This window comes from Pristiophorus japonicus, chromosome 31, assembly GCF_044704955.1.
Source record: "Pristiophorus japonicus isolate sPriJap1 chromosome 31, sPriJap1.hap1, whole genome shotgun sequence".
In the NCBI taxonomy this organism is placed as follows: Eukaryota; Metazoa; Chordata; class Chondrichthyes; family Pristiophoridae; genus Pristiophorus; species Pristiophorus japonicus.
Window position 1 is genome coordinate 6,949,935 of NC_092007.1, and position 22,469 is coordinate 6,972,403.

At 50.7% G+C, this 22,469-nt stretch overlaps 1 protein-coding gene across 2 annotated transcripts in view; it reads right to left on the reverse strand.

Annotated features, from left to right (window-relative positions):
* The window catches only part of LOC139240381 (nectin-2-like), an 83,631-nt gene that overhangs the window by 21,875 nt on the left and 39,287 nt on the right, over positions 1 to 22,469 (reverse strand). The window contains exon 6 of one of the 2 annotated variants that reach the window (XM_070868867.1): positions 12,179 to 14,232. The exons of the other annotated variant lie outside the window; for it this stretch is intronic. Coding sequence (XP_070724968.1) covers positions 13,778 to 14,232 — 455 coding nt within the window. The 3' untranslated portion in view covers positions 12,179 to 13,777. Of the gene's footprint in view, positions 1 to 12,178; positions 14,233 to 22,469 lie in introns of those variants that run through there. 2 annotated transcript variants of the gene reach the window in all.

A 22,469-nucleotide genomic window follows, 5' to 3' on the forward strand; every position in this document is an offset into this window, starting at 1 on the left:
AAGAAACTGTCTATTTCTGTCTTAAATTTATTCAATGACCCAGCCTCCACAGCTCTCTGAGGCAGAGAATTCCACAGATTTACAACCCTGAGAGAAGAAATTTCTCATCTGTTTGAAATGGGCGGCCCCTTATTCTAAGACCATGCCCCCTAGTTCTAGTCTCCCCCATCAGTGGAAACATCCTCTCTGCATCCACCTTGTCAAGCCCCCTCATAATCTTATACATTTCGATAAGATCACCTCTCATTCTTCTGAACTCCAATGAGTAGAGGCCCAACCTACTCAACCTTTCCTCATAAGTCAGCCCCCTCATCCCCGGAATCAACCGAGTGAACCTTCTCTGAACTGCCTCCAAAGCAAGTATATCCTTTCGTAAATATGGAAAGCAAAACTGCACGCAGTATTCCAGGTGTGGCCTCACCGATATCTTTTATAGCTGTAGCAAGACTTCCCTGCTTTTATACTCCATCCCCTTTGCAATAAAGGCCAAGATACCATTGGCCTTCCTGATCACTTGCTGTACCTGCATACTATCCTTTTGTGTTTCATGCACAAGTACCCCCAGGTCCTGCTGTACTGCGGCACTTTGCAATCTTTCTCCATTTAAATAATAACTTTCTCTTTGATTTTTTCTGTCAAAGTGCATTACCCCACACTTTCCAACATTATACTTCATCCGTCAAATTTTTGCCCACTCACTTAGCCTGTCTATGTCCTTTTGCAGATTTTGTGTCCTCCTCACACATTGCTTTTCCTCCCATCTTTGTATCATCAGCAAACTTGGCTACGTTACACTCAGTCCCTTCTTCCAAGTCGTTTATATAGATTGTAAATAGTTGGGGTCCCAGCAGTGACTCTTCAGCACAACACTACTTAGTGGGGTATAAAAGCAGAGAAGTCCTGCTACAACTGTACAGGGTATTGGTGAGGCCACACCTGGAGTACTGCGTACAGTTTTGGTCTCCGTATTTAAGAAAGGATATACTTGCTTTGGAGGCTGTTCAGAGAAGGTTCACTCGGTCGATTCCGGCAATGAGGGGGTTGACTTATGAGGAAAGGTTGAGTAGGTTAGGCCTGTACACATTGGAGTTCAGAAGAATGAGAGGTGATCTTATCAAAACAAACAAGATGAGGAGGCTCGACAAGGTGGATGCAGAGAGGATAGTTCCATTCATTGGGGAAACGAAAACTAGGGGCATAGTCTCAGAATAAGGGGCCGCCCATTTAAAACTGAGATGAGGAGGAATTTCTTCTCAGAGGGTTGTAAATCTGTGGAATTCTCTGCCCCAGAGAGCTGTGGAGGCTGGGTCATTGAATATATTTAAGGCGGAGATAGACAGATTTTTGAGCGATAAGGGAGTGAAGGGTTATAGGGAGCGGGCTGGGAAGTGGAGCTGAGTCCACGATCGGATCAGCCATGATCGTATTAAATGGCGGAGCAGGCTCGAGGGGCCGATTGGCCGACTCGTGCTCCTATTTCTTATGTTCTTATAAGTGATTAGGATCTGAAATGCGCTGCCCGAGAGGGCGATGGAGGCAGACTCAAATCGTGGCTTTCGAAAGGGAGTTGGACAAGTCCCTGAAGGAGAGAGATTTGCAGGGCTCCGGGGAAAGGGCGGGGGGAGTGGGACTGGCCGAGGTGCTCCTGCAGAGAGCCGGCACGGGCTGGAGGGCGGAATGGGCTCCGTCTGTGCTGTGACCTCTCTATAATTCTGAGCACCTCAAATCTTCCCTTAACCTTCTCTGTTCGAAGGAGAACAATCTCTCGCCTCTCCACAATGCGGAGGGCCGCCATGGTACCATTCTGGTAAACTTCCTCTGCAGCCTCTCCAACACTGCTGATACTGAAAGGTGGCCATATATTTTAAAAATAAAACAACCATGCACGTATTGGACCAAGAAAAGACCAGAGAGAATTTGCTTTATCACGTCAAAAACATTCAAAGGAAGATTTTTAGGTCTGTGGTAAATACGCGAGTAAAAAGAAAGAAAGAAAGGACTTGCATTTCTTTCGTGCTTTTCACGACCACCGGACGTCTCCAACAAAGTACTTTGGGAGTGTGGTCACTGTTGTATTGTGGGAAACGCGGCAAGCAATTTGCGCACAGCAAGCTCCCACACACAACAATGTGATAGTGACCAGATAATCTGTTTTTATGTTATGTTGATTGAGGGATAAATATTGGCCCCAGGACACCGGGGAGAACTCCCCCTGCTCTTCTTCCAAATAGTGCCCTGGATCTTTTACATCCACCCGATTGCAGTTTTACGCCTCATCTGAAAGACAGCCCCTCCGACAGTACCGCCCCTCCGACAGTGCGGCGCTCCCTCAGTACTGCCCCTCCGACAGTGCGGCGCTCCCTCAGTACCGCCCCTCCGACAGTGCGGCGCTCCCTCAGTATCGCCCCTCCGACAGTGTGGCGCTCCCTCAGTACCGCCCCTCCGACACTCCCTCAGTACTGCCCCTCCGACAGTGCGGCGCTCCCTCAGTACCGCCCCTCCGACAGTGTGGCGCTCCCTCAGTACCGCCCCTCCGACAGTGCGGCGCTCCCTCAGTACTGCCCCTACAACAGGGCAGCACTCCCTCAGTACTGCCCCTACAACAGGGCAGCACTCCCTCAGCACTGCACTCGGAGTGTTAGCCGAGATTTGTGTTCTCAATTTCCTGGAGTAGGATTTGAACCCACAACCTTCGGACTCCGAGCCACAGCTGACACCTAATTTTTTTAATTCTTCCCTCAACGTTGTTTGGTTACTGGGAGTCGACAGTTCCCGAGGAGAAAAAAAAAGGTTTATTCATCGGAAAGAGATAATGGCCTATAATGCCTTGCTAGAGAGGCCTCCCTGTGGAATGCCGCCCCACATGAAATGATGGGAGGTACCTATACACAAGATTCTGATCTCGCACCATCCCATAACGGGTGGTCGCCAAGCCGAGACCATGTGATGAAACCTTCCGGGAATACAACCAACCAGTGCTGGTGGCCAGACGGGTGAAAGATTTGAGAATTCCGGAGCCCCAGTCATTTCCTGCTCTCCCAAGGGAATTCCCGCCTTGCTAGGCCAATGAGAAGATGATTGGGCGATTTTCCTCACCATCCCCGTCTTTGCAACACCAAATCTTTTCCCAGCGAAACGTATCAGATTATGAGGGGGCTGGACAAGGTGGATGCAGAGAGGATGTTTCCACTGATGGGGGAGACTAGAACTAGGGGGCATGGTCTTAGAATAAGGGCCCGCCCATTTAAAACTGAGACGAGGAGGAATTTCTTCTCCCAGAGGGTTGTAAATCTGTGGAATTCACTGCCTCAGAGAGCTGTGGAGGCTGGGACATTGAATATATTTAAATAGACAGAAAGAGACAGTTTCTTAACAGATAAGGAAATAAGGGGCAGGGAAGTGGAGTTGAGTCCATGATCGGATCAGCCATGATCTTGTTGAATGGCGGAGCAGGCTCGAGGGGCCGTATGGCCTACTCCTGCTCCTATTTCTTATGTTCTTAACGGTACAGGACTCATAGGAGCAGGACGAGACCATTCACCCCCTCGAGACTGTTCCACCATTCAATGACTCAACCCCATCTACCCACCTCGTCTCCGTGACCCTCAACACCCTGACCCACCACAAATCGATAGAGCTCAGTTTTCGAATTTTCAATTGACCCCTGGCCTTGACAGCTTTTTTTTTGGGGGGGGGGGGGGGGGGGGAGGGAGAAAAGAGAGGGTTCCAGATTCCCGCTGCCCTTTGTGTGAAGAAGTGTTTCCTGACATCACCCCTGAACGGCCTGGCTCTAATTTTAAGGTGACGCCCCCCCCCACCCTTGTTCTGGACTGCCCCCACCCGAGGCAACAGTTTCTCTCTCTAACCCAATCGAATCCTTTATTTCGTCTCAAACACCTTGATTAGATGGCCCCTTAATCTTCTACACTCGAGGGCACACAAGTCCAGTCTGTGTAACCCTTTTAGCCCCGTTATCACCCTGGTGGAGCAGTGGATCAGCACTTCAGCAGAACTGTGCAGGACCCACAGGAGGAGGCCATTCAGACCCTCGAGCTGGTTGCATCGGAGTTAGGTCGCTCACTCTCCTGGGGTAGAGAGAAAGCAGAGACCCGTACAAAAGTCAGACAAAAAAATAGATAAATTCTTTTTCGCTCATTTATTTAAAAAAAAACATTTAATACAACTACACAAAAAACAAAGTCGACATTTAAATGCGTACCACATGGATTGAAAAAGCATCTCCCTTTGTAAGCCCTGGGGTTGCCAGTTCTCCAGGAAGGCCCTGGTGCCTGCAGGAATTGAAAGATTCATCTCCAGAATGGGGCAATCCGAAAATAAAGCAGAGATGAGGGAGGGGACCTACTTGACAGCGTGAGCACGCGTGATGGAATCGGCAGAAATCCATCCAACCCGCGTTGGCAATTCTAGTCCGGCCGTAGATTTACCGTCTGCTTCTTCAGAAATCTCTGCGCGGGACAGACAAGCGGGGGATGGTCCCACAGCGGCACATCCCCACCCCCCCGCGATCCTCACACACTACCATGGCCCGCTGTTGATCATAGAACGGTCACGGCACAGGAGGCCATCATTCGGCCTGTCGAGCCCGTGCCGGCTGAGAGCACGTCAGCCAGTCCCACTCCCCCGCCCTGCAAATCTCCCCCCCTCCAAAAATCAGGTAGTTCTCAAACTCCCCTTTCGAAAGCCACGATTGATTCTCTGCCCCCACAAGCGTTACTCGAAGCGGCCGCTAACTTGAGAAAAATAAGGGGCCTGTTCTGAGGAATTATGGGATGTTGACCCGAGCACATGATTCCTTGTTGCCGAGCACCCAGATTTCAAATCGCACCACCACGGCCAATAGGATTGAAGACCCTGTCCCAAACCAAGTGCAAAGATACAGTAGGCCCCGTTGTTCCGTGTTAACAGGCCCCCCTCTTTCACTGGCTGGGTGGAAACCTTTGCCTCACATACCTTACGGTTGCCAACGCTCCAGGCCCAGCCCTGGAGTCTCCAGGGCTCTCCGTGATACCCCCCCCCCCCCCGAGAGTCTCGAGGAGTTGAAGATTAATCGCCAGGACACCGCTACACGCAGCCCAGGAGAAGCATCGACGGGTGGACATGTCAGACGACCAATGTCTGGGGTGCTGCTGCAGTTGGAGGCAGGTGATCATGTGACAGCCAGCTCGAGCAATAGCTCAAACCAGAGTTGGCAACCCTGCCCAGCCTCCCAGCTGCACTCCCTCAGGAAGCGAATGCTCGCTCACAGAGCAATAGCAAAATACAGGCCGAGGTACAAAGAGCAGTCGATGGCTTGAGCCGACAGGAGGGGGACTAACAACTTGCATTTATATACCGCCCTTCACATCCTCAGGACGTTGCAAAGCGCTTTACAGCCAATGAAGTACTTTCTGAAGTGTGGTCACTGTTGCACTGTGGGAAATGTCAATTTTGCACAAAGCAAGCTCCCACAAAACAGCAATGTGATAAATGACCAGATTACAGTTTTTACGGGATGTTGGTGGAGAGATAAATATTGGCCCCAGGATACGGGGGAGAACTCCCTGCTCTTCTTTGAAATAGTGGCCATGGGATCTTTTATGTCCACCTGAGGGACCTCTGTTTAACGTCTCATCCAAAGATGGCACCTCTGACAATACGGTGCTCCCTCTGTGCGGCCCCTCCGACTGTGCAGCCCCTCCGATTGTATTGGTCTGGGAACGTCGACCTTCATTGTGCGGATTAAGTCCCTGGAGTGGAGACTCAAACCCATGACAATGAGACACGGCTAACTCCTGATGTGCAGCGTCAGAAGTACCATAGTCCGAATAGACTGACCATTAGATAAAGGATGTTCCCACAAGCCTGGTTTAGGTACAACAGATCCTGGTAACGACTCATCGGGTTATAGCAAAGGGGCCAATCCTTACGCAGTCTCGTCACCAGAAAACAAACTCCTCGAACACATCGAGACATTTAGAAAAAGACCATGGTCGCTCAACCTCCCCAAACATACGAGAGCTCACCAACAGGGCTGTTGTCAAGAATGTTTAAGGGGAGATTTACGAGAATGAAGTCCCTCATCCCTGGGACCAGTGATCATAATGATGACTTTATCCTCATCCCTGCCTTTGTTACCTCCAGACTTGACTATTCAAACACACTCCTGGCTGGCCTCCCACATTCTACCCGACGTAAACTAGAGCTGATCCAAAACTCGGCTGCCCCCGTGTCCTAACTCGCACAGAGTCCCGCTCACCCATCACCCCCCGTGCTCACTGCCCAGTGTCCTAACTCGCACCGAGTCCCGCTCACCCATCACCCGCCGTGCTCACTGCCCCGTGTCCTAACTCGCACCGAGTCCCACTCATCCATCACCCCCTGCCCTGGGTCCCAACTTGCACCGAGTCCCACTCGCCCATCACCCCCCGTGCTCACTGCCCAGTGTCCTAACTCGCACCGAGTCCCACTCACCCATCACCCCCTGTGCTCACTGCCCCGTGTCCTAACTCGCACCGAGTCCCACTCACCCATCGCCCCCTGTGCTCACTGCCCCGTGTCCTAACTCGCACCGAGTCCCACTCACCCATCACCCCCTGTGCTCACTGCCCGTGTCCTAACTCGCACCGAGTCCCACTCACCCATCGCCCCGTGCTCACTGCCCCGTGTCCTAACTCACACCGATTGACGGTAATCGGTAAAGAACCAGAGGGGGAGATGGGGAGATGGGAAGAAGTCTTTATGGCTCAGTGAGTTGGCACACGCTGCCTTAAATGGTAGTTGAAGCGGACTCAATCGTAACTTTCAGAATGGGAATTGGATAAATCCTTGGAAAGGAAGAATTTTCAGGGCTGTGGGTAGAGCGAGAAGAAGAGAGCTCACAAGGCATGAGGGGCCAAATGGCCTCCTTCTGTGTTGTAAGATTCGATGATTTCACGGAGTTTTTGACTCTCTTCTGAAGCAACGCGAGCAGAGCCGTCAGATCCAACAATTCCAACGCAGGTCACTGCCTGCCAAGCTCGGTTTTAACAAAAGTAACTGGTGTCGGATTGTGTTACACAGCTGAATTTCAAACACAGCCACCATTGCCATGGAAACACACTAGTGTTTGGAACTACAGGGCTGTCGAAAGTCTAAAAAGAATTTGCATTTCTATAGCACCTTTCACAACCTCGTGACGTCAATGAAGCACTTTTTGAAGTGCTGTCGCTGTTGTGATGTGGGTAACGCGGCAGCCAACTTGCGCACAGCAAGCTCCCACACACAGCAAAGTGATCACGACCGAATAATCTGTTGTCAGTCATATTGGTTGAGGGAACAATATTGCCCCGAATGCTGGGGATAACTACCCCGCTCTTCAAAATAGTGTGGTGGTATCTTTTACGTCTATCAGAGAAGGCAGACAGGGCCTCGGTTTAACATCTCATCTGAAAGACAGTGCGGCATTCTTCCAGTGCTGCCCTCCCGACAGTGCGGCGCTCCCTCAGTGTTGTTCCTCCGACAGTGCAGCACTCCCTCAGTGTTGTTCCTCCGACAGTGCAGCACTCCCTCAGTGTTGTTCCTCCGACAGTGCGGCGCTCCCTCAGTGTTGTTCCTCCGACAGTGCGGCACTCCCTCAGTGTTGTTCCTCCGACAGTGCAGCACTCCCTCAGTGTTGTTCCTCCGACAGTGCGGCACTCCCTCAGTGTTGTTCCTCCGACAGTGCGGCACTCCCTCAGTGTTGTTCCTCCGACAGTGTGGCACTCCCTCAGTGTTGTTCCTCCGACAGTGCGGCACTCCCTCAGCGCTGGCAGTGGGAGTGCCAGCCTGGATTACAGGGTTGAGTTTCTGGAGTGGGACTTGAACCCATGACCTTTTGACTCAGGAGAGAGAGAGAGAGAGAGAGAGTGCTGCCCATTGAGCCTTGGCTGACACCGTGCGATCGATAAGTTCAGAAATTATTTTGTTAGGCAATGATATCAAGGGATATGGGTCAAAAGCCCCTACATTACAACAGCGATTACACTTCACAAGTTCTTAGAGATGCCAGAGGTCATGAAAGTCGCTATATAAATGCAAGTCTTCCTTTCTATCAAGGCTGGGTAAATGGGGTTAAGGTACAGATCAGCCATGATCAAACTGAATGGTGGAACAGGCCCGAGGGCCGAATGGCCTCCTCCTGTTAATGTTACCACGATATACTATCTCGCTGTCCTGACCAACATTTAAAGCCACTACAGTTCCAATTAATCATTTGTAGCATTGCCGTTTGTGGGAGCTTGCTGTGCGCAAATTGGCTGCCGCGTTTCCTACGTTACAACAGTGACCACACTTGAGACTCCATTGGCTGCAGTGCGTTTGGGAGGTTCAGAGGTCATGAAAGGCGCGATGTTAAAACTCGCGATTGATGCAAGAGACTACAGACAAGATTGAACCCATATCTCCCTGTAAGCCTCACCTCTCCCTCAGATAGAACAGTTTCTGGAGCGCAATAAATTGAAGGGAGCGTTGTCTCCATTGCTGACTGACTGCGTTGAGGTCACTTGACGAAGCCTGTTTCTTTCCGTGCGTGGTCCCTTTAAGTTTCTGCGCATGCGCGGTATTTTCAACGGAGGAGCCGGCGAGAGGCCTGTGCGGGACTTTCCCAGCAATGCGCAGCCGAGCGGGAGCACTGATCTGGAACTTACTTTGGGAAGGTGCGGAGAAGGAGGAAGAGGGGGATAGGAAAGGGAGACTTGCCCCAAAGGCAGGACAAATCTGTTCAATAAAACAACCAGGATCCCGGTCAGCATTAGTGAACAACTTTGGGTTAATAGGAACAGGGAGGCTCACTTGGTTATCATGGAGTCAATCGGACCGCAACTTCTGGAGTACGCACAGGCGCGTTAAACGCGGGAATCCGGAAGTTGCTGTCCGAGATAACCCGCTTCTCCACAGGGTGCACGGTCGCAGTTATCGCCGCTAGACTCGGAACAGAAATTAATGCAATGGCATGAACATGGGGCATTAGCTCATTAATTCCCCATGAAATAAATATTTTAAAATAAGTTAGGGCTAGTGCATTCAGTAAGTAAGTGAATTTTTTTTTTTTAAATGGCGCATTAATAAATAATTACTACCAAACAACTGGCCTTGAAATGTAATTTTACAAGTGTGCAGTCTCATTCTCTCAGAAGTTAATTCGTGTTGAAGATTTTTTTTTTAATTAAATGTGTTTTTACTTTTTCGATCTGACTCTTATCTGCCTGTCTCTCAATCTCATCGGTCTTTCCCAATCTCCATTCCGCTTTCTATACACGATTAAGGTCTAATTTATATTTCCTGCTTGAAACTTCCTGGTTTGGACTCTGCGTGTCTCAGTGAGGATTCTTCAAATTGAACGGTCAAAGAGCCACGCTGTTTCTTTCCCTTCTCACGTACGCCACAGATCCCCTGTAGAGGGCGCCGCACTGGTTCAGACCCAATTAGAGCAAATCACCACAAAATAAATTTCCTGGGTCATCACATTTACAAAAAAAAAAGTTAAGCCCGGTAATTATTTACAGAAGTAGGAAATCTGCCCAAATGGTGGGGGGGGGAAATAGAGCCAACACGACAAGGACACACTTCCACAAGAAGAAAAGACTTTTCAAACCCGCTCCCCCCAAAAAAAGGTTTCTACAACACTCGTAAAGAAATCAATGGTCCCAACTAGACTCCGTTAGTACATGGCTACCTAGGGTAGCTATTGAGACAGTGTGAGACAGAGAGACCACACAAATTAAAATGACATTTTCAACAATAGTTCAGGGTAAATGTAGGCTTGGCACTAGGGACAAGACTGCAAACATCCCAGGCCCCCCAGAGGAAGGGAAATACCACGGCCTTAAGACACGATTATTTCATGCCTCTATAGAGCAGAGAGTGAACAATCTAGCCCCGGTAATTACAGACCAAGTTAGTTTAAAGTCTTATGTCCTCTCTTTCTCCACCCCCCCCCCCCCTCACTCCTGCTCTGATGACCCCAATTCCAGCAACCTGCCTAGCTGACCACTATACGCAGTGACTGGGAGGCTATTCAACTACAGGGGCAGCACCACAACCCAACCTGATGTCCATACACACATGGGAGAGGGAGGGAGTGGGGCAAGATCCCCTCCAAGTGCCACTTATAGTCGATTGCTGATGCCCCATAAACAAAACTTCCTCCGTAATCTCCAGCTGGAGGCCCTGGATAGCGACCAGGAGCAGAAAGCTTTGGCTAACTTACCTCTCTCGTCCCCACTCCGTCGTAGTGCGCCAACCAGAGTCTCAATTCTCCACCCCCCCTTCTCCCCCCCACTGCACCAAGTCTCTCTTACTCTCTTCCAACCAGTCTCTCGCTCACTCTCTTCCCCCCACCCCCCCAGTCAGTCGCTCTTCTCCCCTTTCCCCCCCAGTCTCTCTTCCCCTATTCTCCCTGCCAGCCCCTCTCACGCTCTTCTCCCCCCACCCCACCCCACCCATCCACACACACAATCTTTTGCCTAGCATCTACACTCACCAACACACCCAGACATTTAATTCCATTCACTTCAATACTCTATTTACACATTGCATTTTAAAAAAAAGTTTGAGACCACCTCAGTTAGTCCTATAAAAAACAAAAAGACAGAACTTCACTTTCTCCTCCAAAAATATCTCTAGTCATTTTGCAATTGTGGTCACAAGAGCTGATCTAGTCGATGCTTATTATGTACAAACACATTTCACATTGGTGTATAATTAACAGTTAATTGTGTTACTCTCACGAGGTGCTATCGGTTACTGGGAACCAGACCCCACCCCATCAAAACGCACAGGGTCTTCGATCTTGCCCCGTGACACAGAAGGACACATGGGGCCAGTAAAATATAGTCAGTTAGTTCAGATTTGATACGCCGTTTTCAGTCAGGAAGAAGACGGTTCACGAATCGGGATTTTTACATGAGTCTTTTTTTTTTAAAAAAAGATACTGATGATGCAGCACGAGAATATTAACATCCGGCCCAGTTCTCGGGATTATTAACAGAAGCGGCAACACACTCAACTTCCTGAATGAACAGGGTCAGTGAACATGCTCTCAAGCAAGTGAACGGCCTGCCTCCATGTGAGCTCGCTGGTGTGCCACTACCCCTCTGCTCATCGAACCCTGTATTTGGATGGATGTTCAACGAATGGGAGGCCCACCGAGACCAGCGCCGTCCAAGAGAAAAATCGGCGACTAGCCTACAGCTGTTGCTACAGCAATGCAGTTTTAAGCCACAGGTGCTAATTTTAGTAGAAATCGCCTCAGCTACCCAACACAGGCAAGTGTAATTCACGTTCACCTGCATCTATTCACTTAAAACACCGACCAGATCCCAGAAACCAAGTAAACCACTCACTGCTTCTCATCTTATGCTCCGAAGAGATTAAAGTTCACATGGCTTGACCGTGGGAACACCAGTATTGAGATCACATGCCCAAGGATGGTGTCCATTAACCACTTTTTATTTGCCAATCAGACAATGCCATTAGCCACATCTGGGATTCCCAATTAGCCACAAGTGCCAAGCGGTTAAATTGTTGGACAACAATTAGATCAAGAACCTAAAATGCAGGCTGGTTGTAACAATCTCTTTCCCCACCCCCACTTACTAAACAATCGCTTTCCATTAAAATATTCAAGAGAGGTCACCCCACGTGAACAATTAAATCCCCTCTAATCTTTTCCCCCATCTTTCCTGAAGGGACTGACTGGTGTTTGGGCTGTGGGGGGGGGGGCAGAGTTTTGCTGGCAGTACCAGCCCTGAAGTTAGCTCACCAGCACGCCACTGCTCTGCACTCGGTGAGCCCACTCGGGCTGTTCGACCATGGGGAGCGCCGCCACTGCTACAGGACTCTGGAGCAGGAGCCCTGGCCGATCTATCCCCACTTTCCCTTGTCGTCGAGAGCGCGAGCCACTGACCTTGCTGCCACCTGCCAAACCAGAGGGCAGACCGGCTTGGGGCAGGGGGGAGTAGTTCAGCCTCAATCTTCCCTCTTCATATGGTCCCGTGTCACACACCGGTTCCCAGTCTGCCCAACACCTAGAATTTTAAAATTCTCATCCTCGTTTGCAAAACTCTCCACGGCCTCTCGCCTCCCCCACCCCCCCCGTCCCGTCCCCCCCCCCTCCCCCACCCCACCGTCCCCCCACCCCCATTTCTGTAACCTCCTCCAGCCCTACTACTCAGATTTATGCGCTCCTCCAATTCTGGCCTCTGGCCCATCCCTTACTTTCTTTGCCCCACCGTTGGTGGCTGTGCTCCAAGCTCTGGAACTCCCTCCCTAAACCTCTCCTCCTTAAAACCGACCTAGCTTTTGGTCTCCTGTCCCAAATATCTCCTTATGTGGGCTCGGTGTTAAATTCTTGCCCGATTTATGTGCTTGAGAAGCGCCTTGGGAGGTTTACTCCGTTGAAGACGTCATTGTAAACGCAAGTTGCTGTAGCAGGCATTAAGCTGGGAAGGAGGAATCCAATCTTAAACCGATGCCCCGGGACTATAAAACAATGGGATAAGTGAATGCTCAGAACAGGAACAAATATATGAAAGAAGAACCCAAAATCAGTCTGAATTTTTTTTTTATAGAATAAAAAATCCTTACGCACAAGTGGGGAGTTAAAAAAAAAATAAACTGGATTTTGAAGCAAAATGTTGAAAACAAGCTACAAAGACAAATCTGTTCAGTGCGCGGTAGCTCAATAACCCCCTTCCACGAGCAAACATCACAAGACAAGTCACACAGTGCTTCCCAATTATAGCCCTCTGGCCGAAATCGCCATTCCTCAGTCACATAAGATCCAGGTCCCTTCTTCGCACGCCAGCACGCAAACCCACGGCATATCACAGTTGTTTCTCTCACTCCAACCCCGAGGGAGGAGACATTATTAAAAACAAAGATCTCTTAACAGCAAATTTCTGCTTTAAATCGGTGTGGGGCAGGGGGGGGGGGGAGGGGGCGCGTAGATCTTAAAGCCGACTGGCTCCCTACTCTTAACCTTCCATCCCACCATCATTGACCCCTCATCGCAAAACGCTCGGGAATTACGGTAAGCTGCGCACCGATCACTTGATACAGGAGGACCAGCATGCACTGGGGTAAGCAAGCCAGGTTGAAAACGCCCTCCAGGATGGCCCTGGCGTCTGAGAAGTGAAGATTCATCTCCAGATGGCTGCAGCCAGCATCGCCCTGGACACAAATCTGTAGAGGCACCAACAAAAATGGTGCCTGCTTTTCTTCTCCTTTCCCCCCGCCCCCCCCTTCATTTCCTTTGAGCATTCGTAAAAGTATTGCAGACTGTGGGGGGTGGGGGAGGGAAACAAAGTCTCTTTTGACTGGCAGGTTGACAATTGTCCAATCCGGGTACCGAAGTATTTGTCGGTCGTCCAATGGCGAGAAGGCGGGGCCTCACGAGGATGGGTGTCACAATGGCGGGGAGGGTCAGGGCCGTTTCGATCACGTGACGAAATCTCCAGGAGCACATCCCAAACCAGAGTTGGCAACCCATAAGTAGTCGTCTGTTCAGCAGGACATAATTTCCCCCATCCCCACAAAAAAAGGAGAACACAAGAGCAGAGGTCAATTCAGATGCCGACCCCTGACCCCGCCGCCATTTTGTTAACATGCACTGCAGTTCATTGTTCAGTCGTTCTCTCCCCCCTCCCCGATTCAGTTTATTGGGAGGAAGGGGGAGGGTGGGGGGTGCGTGGTTTAGACACAAGGGAGATGATGTCACATTCAAGGGTGGGGATGGGGGGGGGGGAGGGCGCCTCAGAACTCAGACATAAACAGCCTTCTTGGAGATGATGGACCCGTCGTGCTGGGACTCCATGTCGTCCTCCATTTCCGGGTGGGTGCCGCGGCGGGCGAACACGGGCCCCTTCCCGCTGGCCGACTCCGCGTCCTCGGAATTGGCGTAGATGGGCGGCTGGATCTGCAGCAGGTTCTCGGCCTCGGCCGGCTGGTGGGCCTCGGCGGAAGCGGTGGTGGTGGCGGTAAGGCTGGGGCCCTTCTCGGAGTCAGAGTCCGGCCGGTAGGTGTAGTCAGGCTGCGGGGCGCCGTTGCGCTCCCCGAAGACGCGGGTCTTGGGGTCGTACGAGCTGGCGGCAGCGTCTCTCTGCCGCTTGTGCAGGAAGAACCCGACCAGGCAGGCAACGAGCAACAGGGCCAGGATGCCTCCGATCACGCCGCCCGCAATCGCTCCCGCGTTGCTCAGCTGTGACGCCTCTTGTTCTGGGATGAAATAAAAACACATTGGGTGGTTCCCGGTCATCCAGCTTCTCCTTAGCAACAAGCCCAAATATCCAGCCAAGAGTGCGTGATCGACAATTCTTCTCCCACCACCCCCGACCCCACCGCCCCCTCAAAAAAACCAATTGACCATTCTTTTCCTCGCGAGGCCTAGGCCAGATAAGCCCCAAAATGCCCTCGGAGAAATCCAGGAACAAGGGGACATAACCTTACAATTATTTGTCAGGGGTGATGTCAGGAAGCACTTCTTCATACAAAAGGGGAGTGGAAATCGGGAAAACTCTCCCCCTGCCATCTGGAAATTTCAAAAGCGGAGCTTTGTGTTGGGCAGATTAAAGGCTTCAGAGCCAAGGCGGGTAAATGGAGTCACGCTCCATAATATCAGCCACAATCTGATTGAACGGCGGAACAGGCTCGAGGGGCTGAAGGGAATGGCCTCCTCCTGTTCCCATTACCAGTCTATCGACAAGTCAGGAAAAAAAAAAGGAATTAAAGATGAGAATGCCGAATTATAAACTGATAATGTTCATTCCCGGGGACGTGAGGGTCGCTGGAAGAGCCGGTATTTAATGCCTGTCCCCAGTTGCCGAGAGGGGGCAGGTGGTGGTGAGATGCCTTCTCGAACCGCGGCAGGAGTGGCTGCAATGGGGACCACTTCAGGAGGGCTGTTGAAGAGCCAACACCGGCGGGGCGTCAGGGAGTGGAGTCACCTATAGGCCCAGACCGGGTAAAGACGGCAGATTTCCCGCCCTATTAAAAAGGGGCGTTAGTGAACCCGTTGGGTTTAAACGTCTGTCTGACGGTGACTCGTGGCGATGATCACCACGACCAGCTCCTCGCTGACAGTCGACAGAACGCCAACAGACTGGATTATGATCGCACACGACCAGTGTATTGATCCACAAACAAGTCACATCACACAGGGTTTGGAGAATTACAAATAATGGAAAGATCAATAGCCATCATTGACCAAAACAACAACTCCTCGTATTTATATAGCGCCTTTAACATGGTGGAGGCAGTTCATAAAAACCATAGAAAATCAGTGCAGGAGTAGGCCATTCGGCCCTTCTAGCCTGCACCACCATTCAATGAGTTCATGGCTGAACATGCAACTGCAGTACCCCATTCCTGCTTTCTCGCCATACCCCTTGATCCCCCGAGTAGTAAGGACCACATCTAACTCCTTTTTGAATATATTCAGAGAAGATTCACCAGGTTGATTCCTGGAATGAAGGGGTTGTCCCACGAGTGAAGGTTTGGTAAGTTGGGCCTGTACTCATTGGAGTTTAGAAGAATGAGAGGTGATCTTATTGAAACATAAGATTCTGAGGGGGCTGGACAGGGTAGATGCAGAGAGGATGTTTCCCCCTCGTGGGGGAATCTAGAACTAGGGGGCAGCGTTTCAGAATAAGGGGCCACCCATTTAAAACTGAGATGAGGAGGAATTTCTTTTCTCAGAGGGTTGTAAATCTGTGGAATTCTCTGCCCCAGAGAGCTGTGGAGGCTGGGTCATTGAATATATTTAAGGCGGAGATAGACAGATTTTTGAGCGATAAGGGAGTGAAGGGTTATGGGGAGCGGGCGGGGAAGTGGAGCTGAGTCCATGATCAGATCAGCCATGATCTTATTAAATGGCGGAGCAGACTAGAGGGGCCGAATGGCCGACTCCTGCTCCTATTTCTTATGAAACGGCCCAAGGCGCTTCTCAGGAGTATTATGAGATAAAAAATTTGACACCGAGCCACATAAGAAGAAATTAGTACAGATGACCAAAAGCTTGGTCACAGAGGTCGGTTTTAAGGAGCGTCTTGAAGGAGGAGAGGGGTCGAGAGGCGGAGAGGTTTAGGGAGGGAGTTCCAGAGCTCAGGGCCCAGGCAACAGAAGACACGGCCACCGATGGTGGAGCGATTATAATCAGGGATGGTCAGGAGGGCAGAATTAGAGGAGGGCAGACAATTTGGGAGTGGGGGAGGTTACAGAGATAGGGAGGGGGCGAGGACCATGGAGGGATTTGTAAACAAGGATGAGAATTTTGAAATCAAGGCTTTGCTTAACCGGAACCAATGTATGTCAGCGAGCACAGGGGGTGATGGGTGAGCGGGACTTGGTGCGAGTTAGGACACGAGGCAGCCGAGTTTACATAGAGTAGAAGATGATTAGAAATAGGAACACCTGGCCCCTCGAGCCTGCTCCGCCATTTAATAAGATCATGGACTCAGCTCCACTTCCCCACCCGCTCCCCATATCCCTTTATTCCCTTATCGCTCAAAAATCTGCCTATCTCTGCCTTAAATATAATGACCCAGCCTCCACAGCTCTCTGGGGCAGTGAATTCCACAGATTTACAACCCTCTGAGAGAAGAAATTCCTCCTCATCTCAGTTTTAAATGGGTGGCCCCTTATTCTGAGACTATGCCCCCTAATTCCAGTTCCCCCCCCTCCCCCAGTGGAAATATCCCCTCTGCATCCACCTTGTCGAGCACCCTCATTATCTTACATGTTTTGATAAGATCACCTCTCATTCTTCTGAACTCCAATGTGTATAGGCCCAACCTACTCAAACAATCTTCATAAGTCAACCCCCTCATCTCTGGAATCAGCCGAGTGAACCTTCTCTGAACGGTCTCCAATGCAAGTATATCCTTCCTTAAATACAGAGACCAAAAGTGCACGCAGTACTCCAGGTGTGGCCTCACCAATACCCTGTATAACTGTAGCAAGACTTCCCTGCTTTTATACTCCATCCCCTTTGCAATAAAGGCCCAAATTCCATTGGCCTTCCTGATCACTTGCTGTACCTGCAGACTATCCTTTTGTGTTTCATGCACAAGTACCCCCAGGTCCTGCTGTACTGCAGCACTTTGCAATCTTTCTCCATTTCAATCATAATTTGCCTTTCTATTATTTCTGCCAAAGTGGATAACCTCGCATTTTCCCACAGCTTGCTCCATCTACCAAATTTTTGCCCACTCACTTAGCCTGTCTATATCACTTTGCAGATTTTGTGTCCTCCTCACAATTTGCTCTCCCTCCCATCTTTGTATCAGCAGCAAACTTGACATGTGGAATAGTCAAGTCTAGAGGTAGAGAAGTCAGAAAAAGAAACAGGTTTAAGAGATCTCAACCAACCAGTGATAGACTGCATTAAAACCACCCCCTGAACTCTGGTGGGGGCAGGCGGAGGTCAGGTGCACGACTGGACAACGCACCACCACGCCACTTAAATCATCCCTTCTCCACAAGTGCCTCAGATACAGAACCACCACTGGGACCTCCAGCCAGGTATCCAATTGCTAAACACCTTGTCCTGCAATAACCGACTTGCTGAAGGAGGACCATACAGCGATGGGACTGTATGCTTGGCCCAAACATTCGGGCAACAATGGGATGCAGAGATCTCCGTCACCAACGGTAACAAAACTCTACATGCATTGCGCACGATGCGCTTCGCAGTCTGATTAGCGCAGAGTAACACAAAGTCCGGTTTGGGCGGTGACACGCATCAGCCTCCCCAAAATCCTGTGTCTTACAATGTCAAGGAGCAAGAGAGCCACACTGAGACTCAGGTTCCCCGATTACTGTTAGCTGTGCTTTACAATGTCAGGGAGCGGGACAGAGAGAGCGGGAGAGCGGGAGAGAGAGAGAGAGAGAGCGAAAGAAAACAGACAGAAGGAGAGAGAAAGAGAAAGATAAAAGAGAGAGAAAAAAAAAGACAGAGACAGAGACAACAAAGCCGGAAAATTCCGGAATGCACGGCAGCTCGCTCAGCATCTGAAAGAGAAAAAACACCCACAAACCAGGGGGGGGGGGGTGGGGTCCCCTCCCGTCACCCAGACCATTACCCTCCGTTCCTCCCCAGGTGCATTTCGGAGATCCTCCTCCCCGTTGGTAGGGCCAACTCGGATTGGCCATATTCCAGGAGGTTCTGTCACATGCCCTCTCCCGCCTCCAACCGCCCCTCCCCCGCCATTGGCCGCCCACCACGACCATCCTCGCCTTCCCTGCGCCAGCTGCAAAGCAAATAAACTGGACTGGCCAATCGGACGAGCCGAGACTGTTCGCCAATTGGACGGACCGAGAGTCAGTCAAACTGCCTTCATTCCCGTCTTGCCAATATTCTCATAGCCAATAAACAAACGGGGTTTAAGTCAGTAAAATAAACCATTTCTTTGAACGCCCCGACGATTTTACTCCTGGGTTAATCGCAGCAGTTTCTTGGGAACTCCAGGAAAATCCTGGATGATTGGAGACTCGACTCGACTTTTCCGCGGTGCAATGTTGGAAGAGTTCGGCCACCCGCTCTCGCGCATCAACGACAGAGCCGCAAAGCGGCCCTCGAAACCACAGCCTTCACGACGTCAAAGTACCAAGAGGGAAGGACCCACGAAAGAGAACAGCAAACCGGCCAGATATCTCCCTCCCCAACAATCACAGCATTCCAGCAAACAGTGCCTTTAAATGTAAAGCAGGAGTTTCCCCATCTGTCAATGATATCACAACTTGTTTGTTTGAACAGAGGGGCGGGCTGGTGTGGAGCTAAATTACTCATGCATCACTCATCGGTTTATTCCCGTCTCTACGCGCACCCGCATACAATTATCAGGGCTTTCAGGAACTTCCTGATTAGCAGGTTCCACAAAATATAACATGACCCATCTTACACCAGCTCAGTTCGACAAAGATTGCATAGCCAGTATTTCAAAGAACAAGGGAGTACGCCCCCTCTCTCCCAAGGATAATATTTAATCCCTCAATTAACATCGATTAAAAAGAAGATGATCTGCCCGTTTAGCTCAGTGATGTTTCTGGGAAGTTGCTGTGCCAAAATTGGCTGCCGCATTTCCGACACTGAGACAAAAAAGTACCCAATTGGCTGTAAAGCGCTTTGGGACGTCCAGAGGTTGTGAAGCACTTAGTCCCGTTCACCCATCACCCGCTGACCAAACTTTGGCTCCCCGTCCAGCAATGCTTACATTTTTTTTTAAATTCTCGTCCTGGTGTTCAAATCCCTCCATGACCTCCCCACCCCACTTCCCATCTCTGTAACCTCCTCCAGCCCCTATACCCCTCCCTATCTCTGTAACCTCCTCCAGCCCCTACACCCCTCCCTATCTCTGTAACCTCCTCCAGCCCCTACACCCCTCCCTATCTCTGTAACCTCCTCCAGCCCCTATACCCCTCCCTATCTCTAACCTCCTCCAGCACCTACACCCCTCCCTATCTCTAACCTCCTCCAACCCCTATACCCCTCCCTATCTCTAACCTCCTCCAGCCCCTACACCCCTCCCTATCTCTGTAACCTCCTCCAGCCCCTACACCCCTCCCTATCTCTGTAACCTCCTCCAGCCCCTACACCCCTCCCTATCTCTGTAACCTCCTCCAGCCCCTACACCCCTCCCTATCTCTGTAACCTCCTCCAGCCCCTACACCCCTCCCTATCTCTGTAACCTCCTCCAGCCCCTACACCCCTCCCTATCTCTGTAACCTCCTCCAGCCCCTACACCCCTCCCTATCTCTGTAACCTCCTCCAGCCCCTACACCCCTCCCTATCTCTGTAACCTCCTCCAGCCCCTACACCCCTCCCTATCTCTGTAACCTCCTCCAGCCCCTACACCCCTCCCTATCTCTGTAACCTCCTCCAGCCCCTACACCCCTCCCTATCTCTGTAACCTCCTCCAGCCCCTACACCCCTCTAATTCTCGCTTTGCGCATTCCCCGATTTCAATCACTCCACCATCGGCAGCTATGCCTTCAGCTGCCTGGGCTGAGCTCTGGAATGAACTCTCAGCCTCACCGCCTCTCCTCTAAGACGCTCCTTAGAACCGACCTCTTTGACCAAGCTTTTGGTCATCTGTCCTAAAATCTCATGTGGCTCGGTGTCAAATTAGTTTTGATAATGGCTCCCGTGAAGTGCCTTGGGACGTTTTACTAAGTTAAAGGCGCTATATAAATGCAGGGTCTTTTTTTTTTTTATATATAGACATCCTGAAACTTTCACCCAACCCTTTGCTCACCCCTCCTAAATTAATCGTGGTTTCTTTACCTCAACGCACAAATCTGAAGAAGCATTGTGCAAATGGCCTCCTTCTGTGCCGTAAACTTCTACAATTCCAAGTTCTCTACGTTGGAAAGCACGAGAGAAATGCAAGTCACGTTTGTCGATTGAAACCCGGTTCCCTCTGTGTGGGGTGGGACGGAGAATCGCAGACACAGCCCCTGCCCCAGCCCGAGTCTCTTCAGTTCATCGTGCAGCATTTCGGAGAGCGCCACTAAGCTTCATCAGCAGTCCAGCTCGCGTCCCGGTCTCTGGACTGCCTTCCACACAACCCGCTCCCCCCACAGGAGTTTCTTTCAACCATCATCAGCCATGGCTCAGTGGGCAGCACTCGCTCCTCAGTCAGAAGGTCCGCACCCCGGAGGGGCGGGACCGAGGGAGTGCCGCGCCGCGCGAGGGGCGGGACCGAGGGAGCGCCGCACGGCCGGAGGGGCTAAAACGCTTGTTCCAACAAAATTACTGGCAGCCAACTGGAGGAGATGAAACCAGGTGAGAAATACCAAGAGCCATTTAGAAAGGGGACAAGGACAATAGAAATAGGAGCAGGAGTGGGCAATTCGGCCCCTCGAGCCTGCTCCGCCATTCAATGAGATCACGGCTGATCTTCTACCTCAACTCCACTTTCCCGCCTGGTCCCCATATTCCTCGATTCCCCAAGTATCCAAAAATCTACCGATCTCAGCCTTGAATATACTCAACGACTGAGCTTCCACAGACCTCTGGGGCAGAGAATTCCAAAGATTCACCCCCCCTCTGAGTGAAGAAATTCCTCCTCATCTCAGTCCTCAATGGCCGACCCCTTATCCTGAGACTGTGACCTAGACTCCCCAGCCCGGGGGGGGAAAAACACCCTCCCCGCATCTACCCTGTCAATCCCCCTCAGAATCTGCTATGTTTCAATGAGATCGTCTCTCATTCTCCAGAGAGTATGGGCCCATTCTACACAATCGCTCATCATAAGGCAGCCCTCTCGTCCCAGGAATCAGTCTGGTGAACCTCCGTTGTACCATCTCCAAGGCAAGTATATCCTTCCTCAGATAAGGAGACCAGAACTGTGCGCAGTGCTCCAGGTGTGGTCTCACCGAGGCCCTGTACAGTTGTAGCCAGACTTGCTTACTGTTATACTCCAACCCCCTTGCAATAAAGGACAACATGCCATTTCCCTTCCTGATTGCTGGCTGGCTTTCTCGGTTTCTTGCACAAGGACACCCAAATCAACATTTAAAAAAAAAGTTTCCCACCATTTAAAATATAAAAGCTTAAATAAAAAAAAAAGTGTTAGTGGAGCAAGTTCCAGGCTGAAATGGTACAAAACCGATCTAATAACTGGTAAAGTTACCAGGCCCCCGCCCCAACATTTAATGTCGCAACCACAGTCCCAACACAGCACGTACGAGCTCGGGAGAGAAAGACTGGGAACCACCAACTTTGTTTAGTGCGCAGGAACAATCTTGCTAATCTAATGATTTGTTTCCATTCTCTCTCTCTGAGCACAATGAGCTGGCTCACGACAGCAAGGCCAGGAAATGCTCGGAGAACTTTCACTCCCACTGTATACTTGACCTCAGGCGTCGATTGTTCTAGGGATGTGGGCGCTGCTAGTCAGGCTGGCATTTATTGCCCGTCCCCAACCGTTCTGAAGGTGCTGGGTGTGAGCACCCTTGAACCGCTGCAGTCTGTGTGGTTATGTCCCAAGCAAACTTGTGCAATGGCAGCCTGATGGAGAGAGCGAGAAATGGAGAGCGAGAAATGGAGAGCGAGGGGAACGGGGGTGGGGGCAGAATGGCCTCCGCCCATTAACTACAGGCACCCAGGGAAATTTGGAATTAAAAAGCTCATTGTGAACAACCTTCCAAATATCGAGCTTGAACAATCGAGGGAGCAGAGAATTGGCCGACTCGAATAACAGTTCAGACAATTGAAATATATCGTTTTATCATCTCTGCCTCCAATCCATAAACAGGACATGCAAAGTCAATATATTAAAAGCACGTTGCACAACACAATTTAACAATAGCACGGCCTGCTGGGGGTGTACAGGATCCAGGCGAGGCCTTTGCCAGTTTGCTTGTAGGGTAGAACTCCCAGCTGACAGCCCCTCCTGGGAATCTGCCAGGAGAAACTCAATCGGCTTCCACAAAAGCCTTACAAGGGAAGCCCG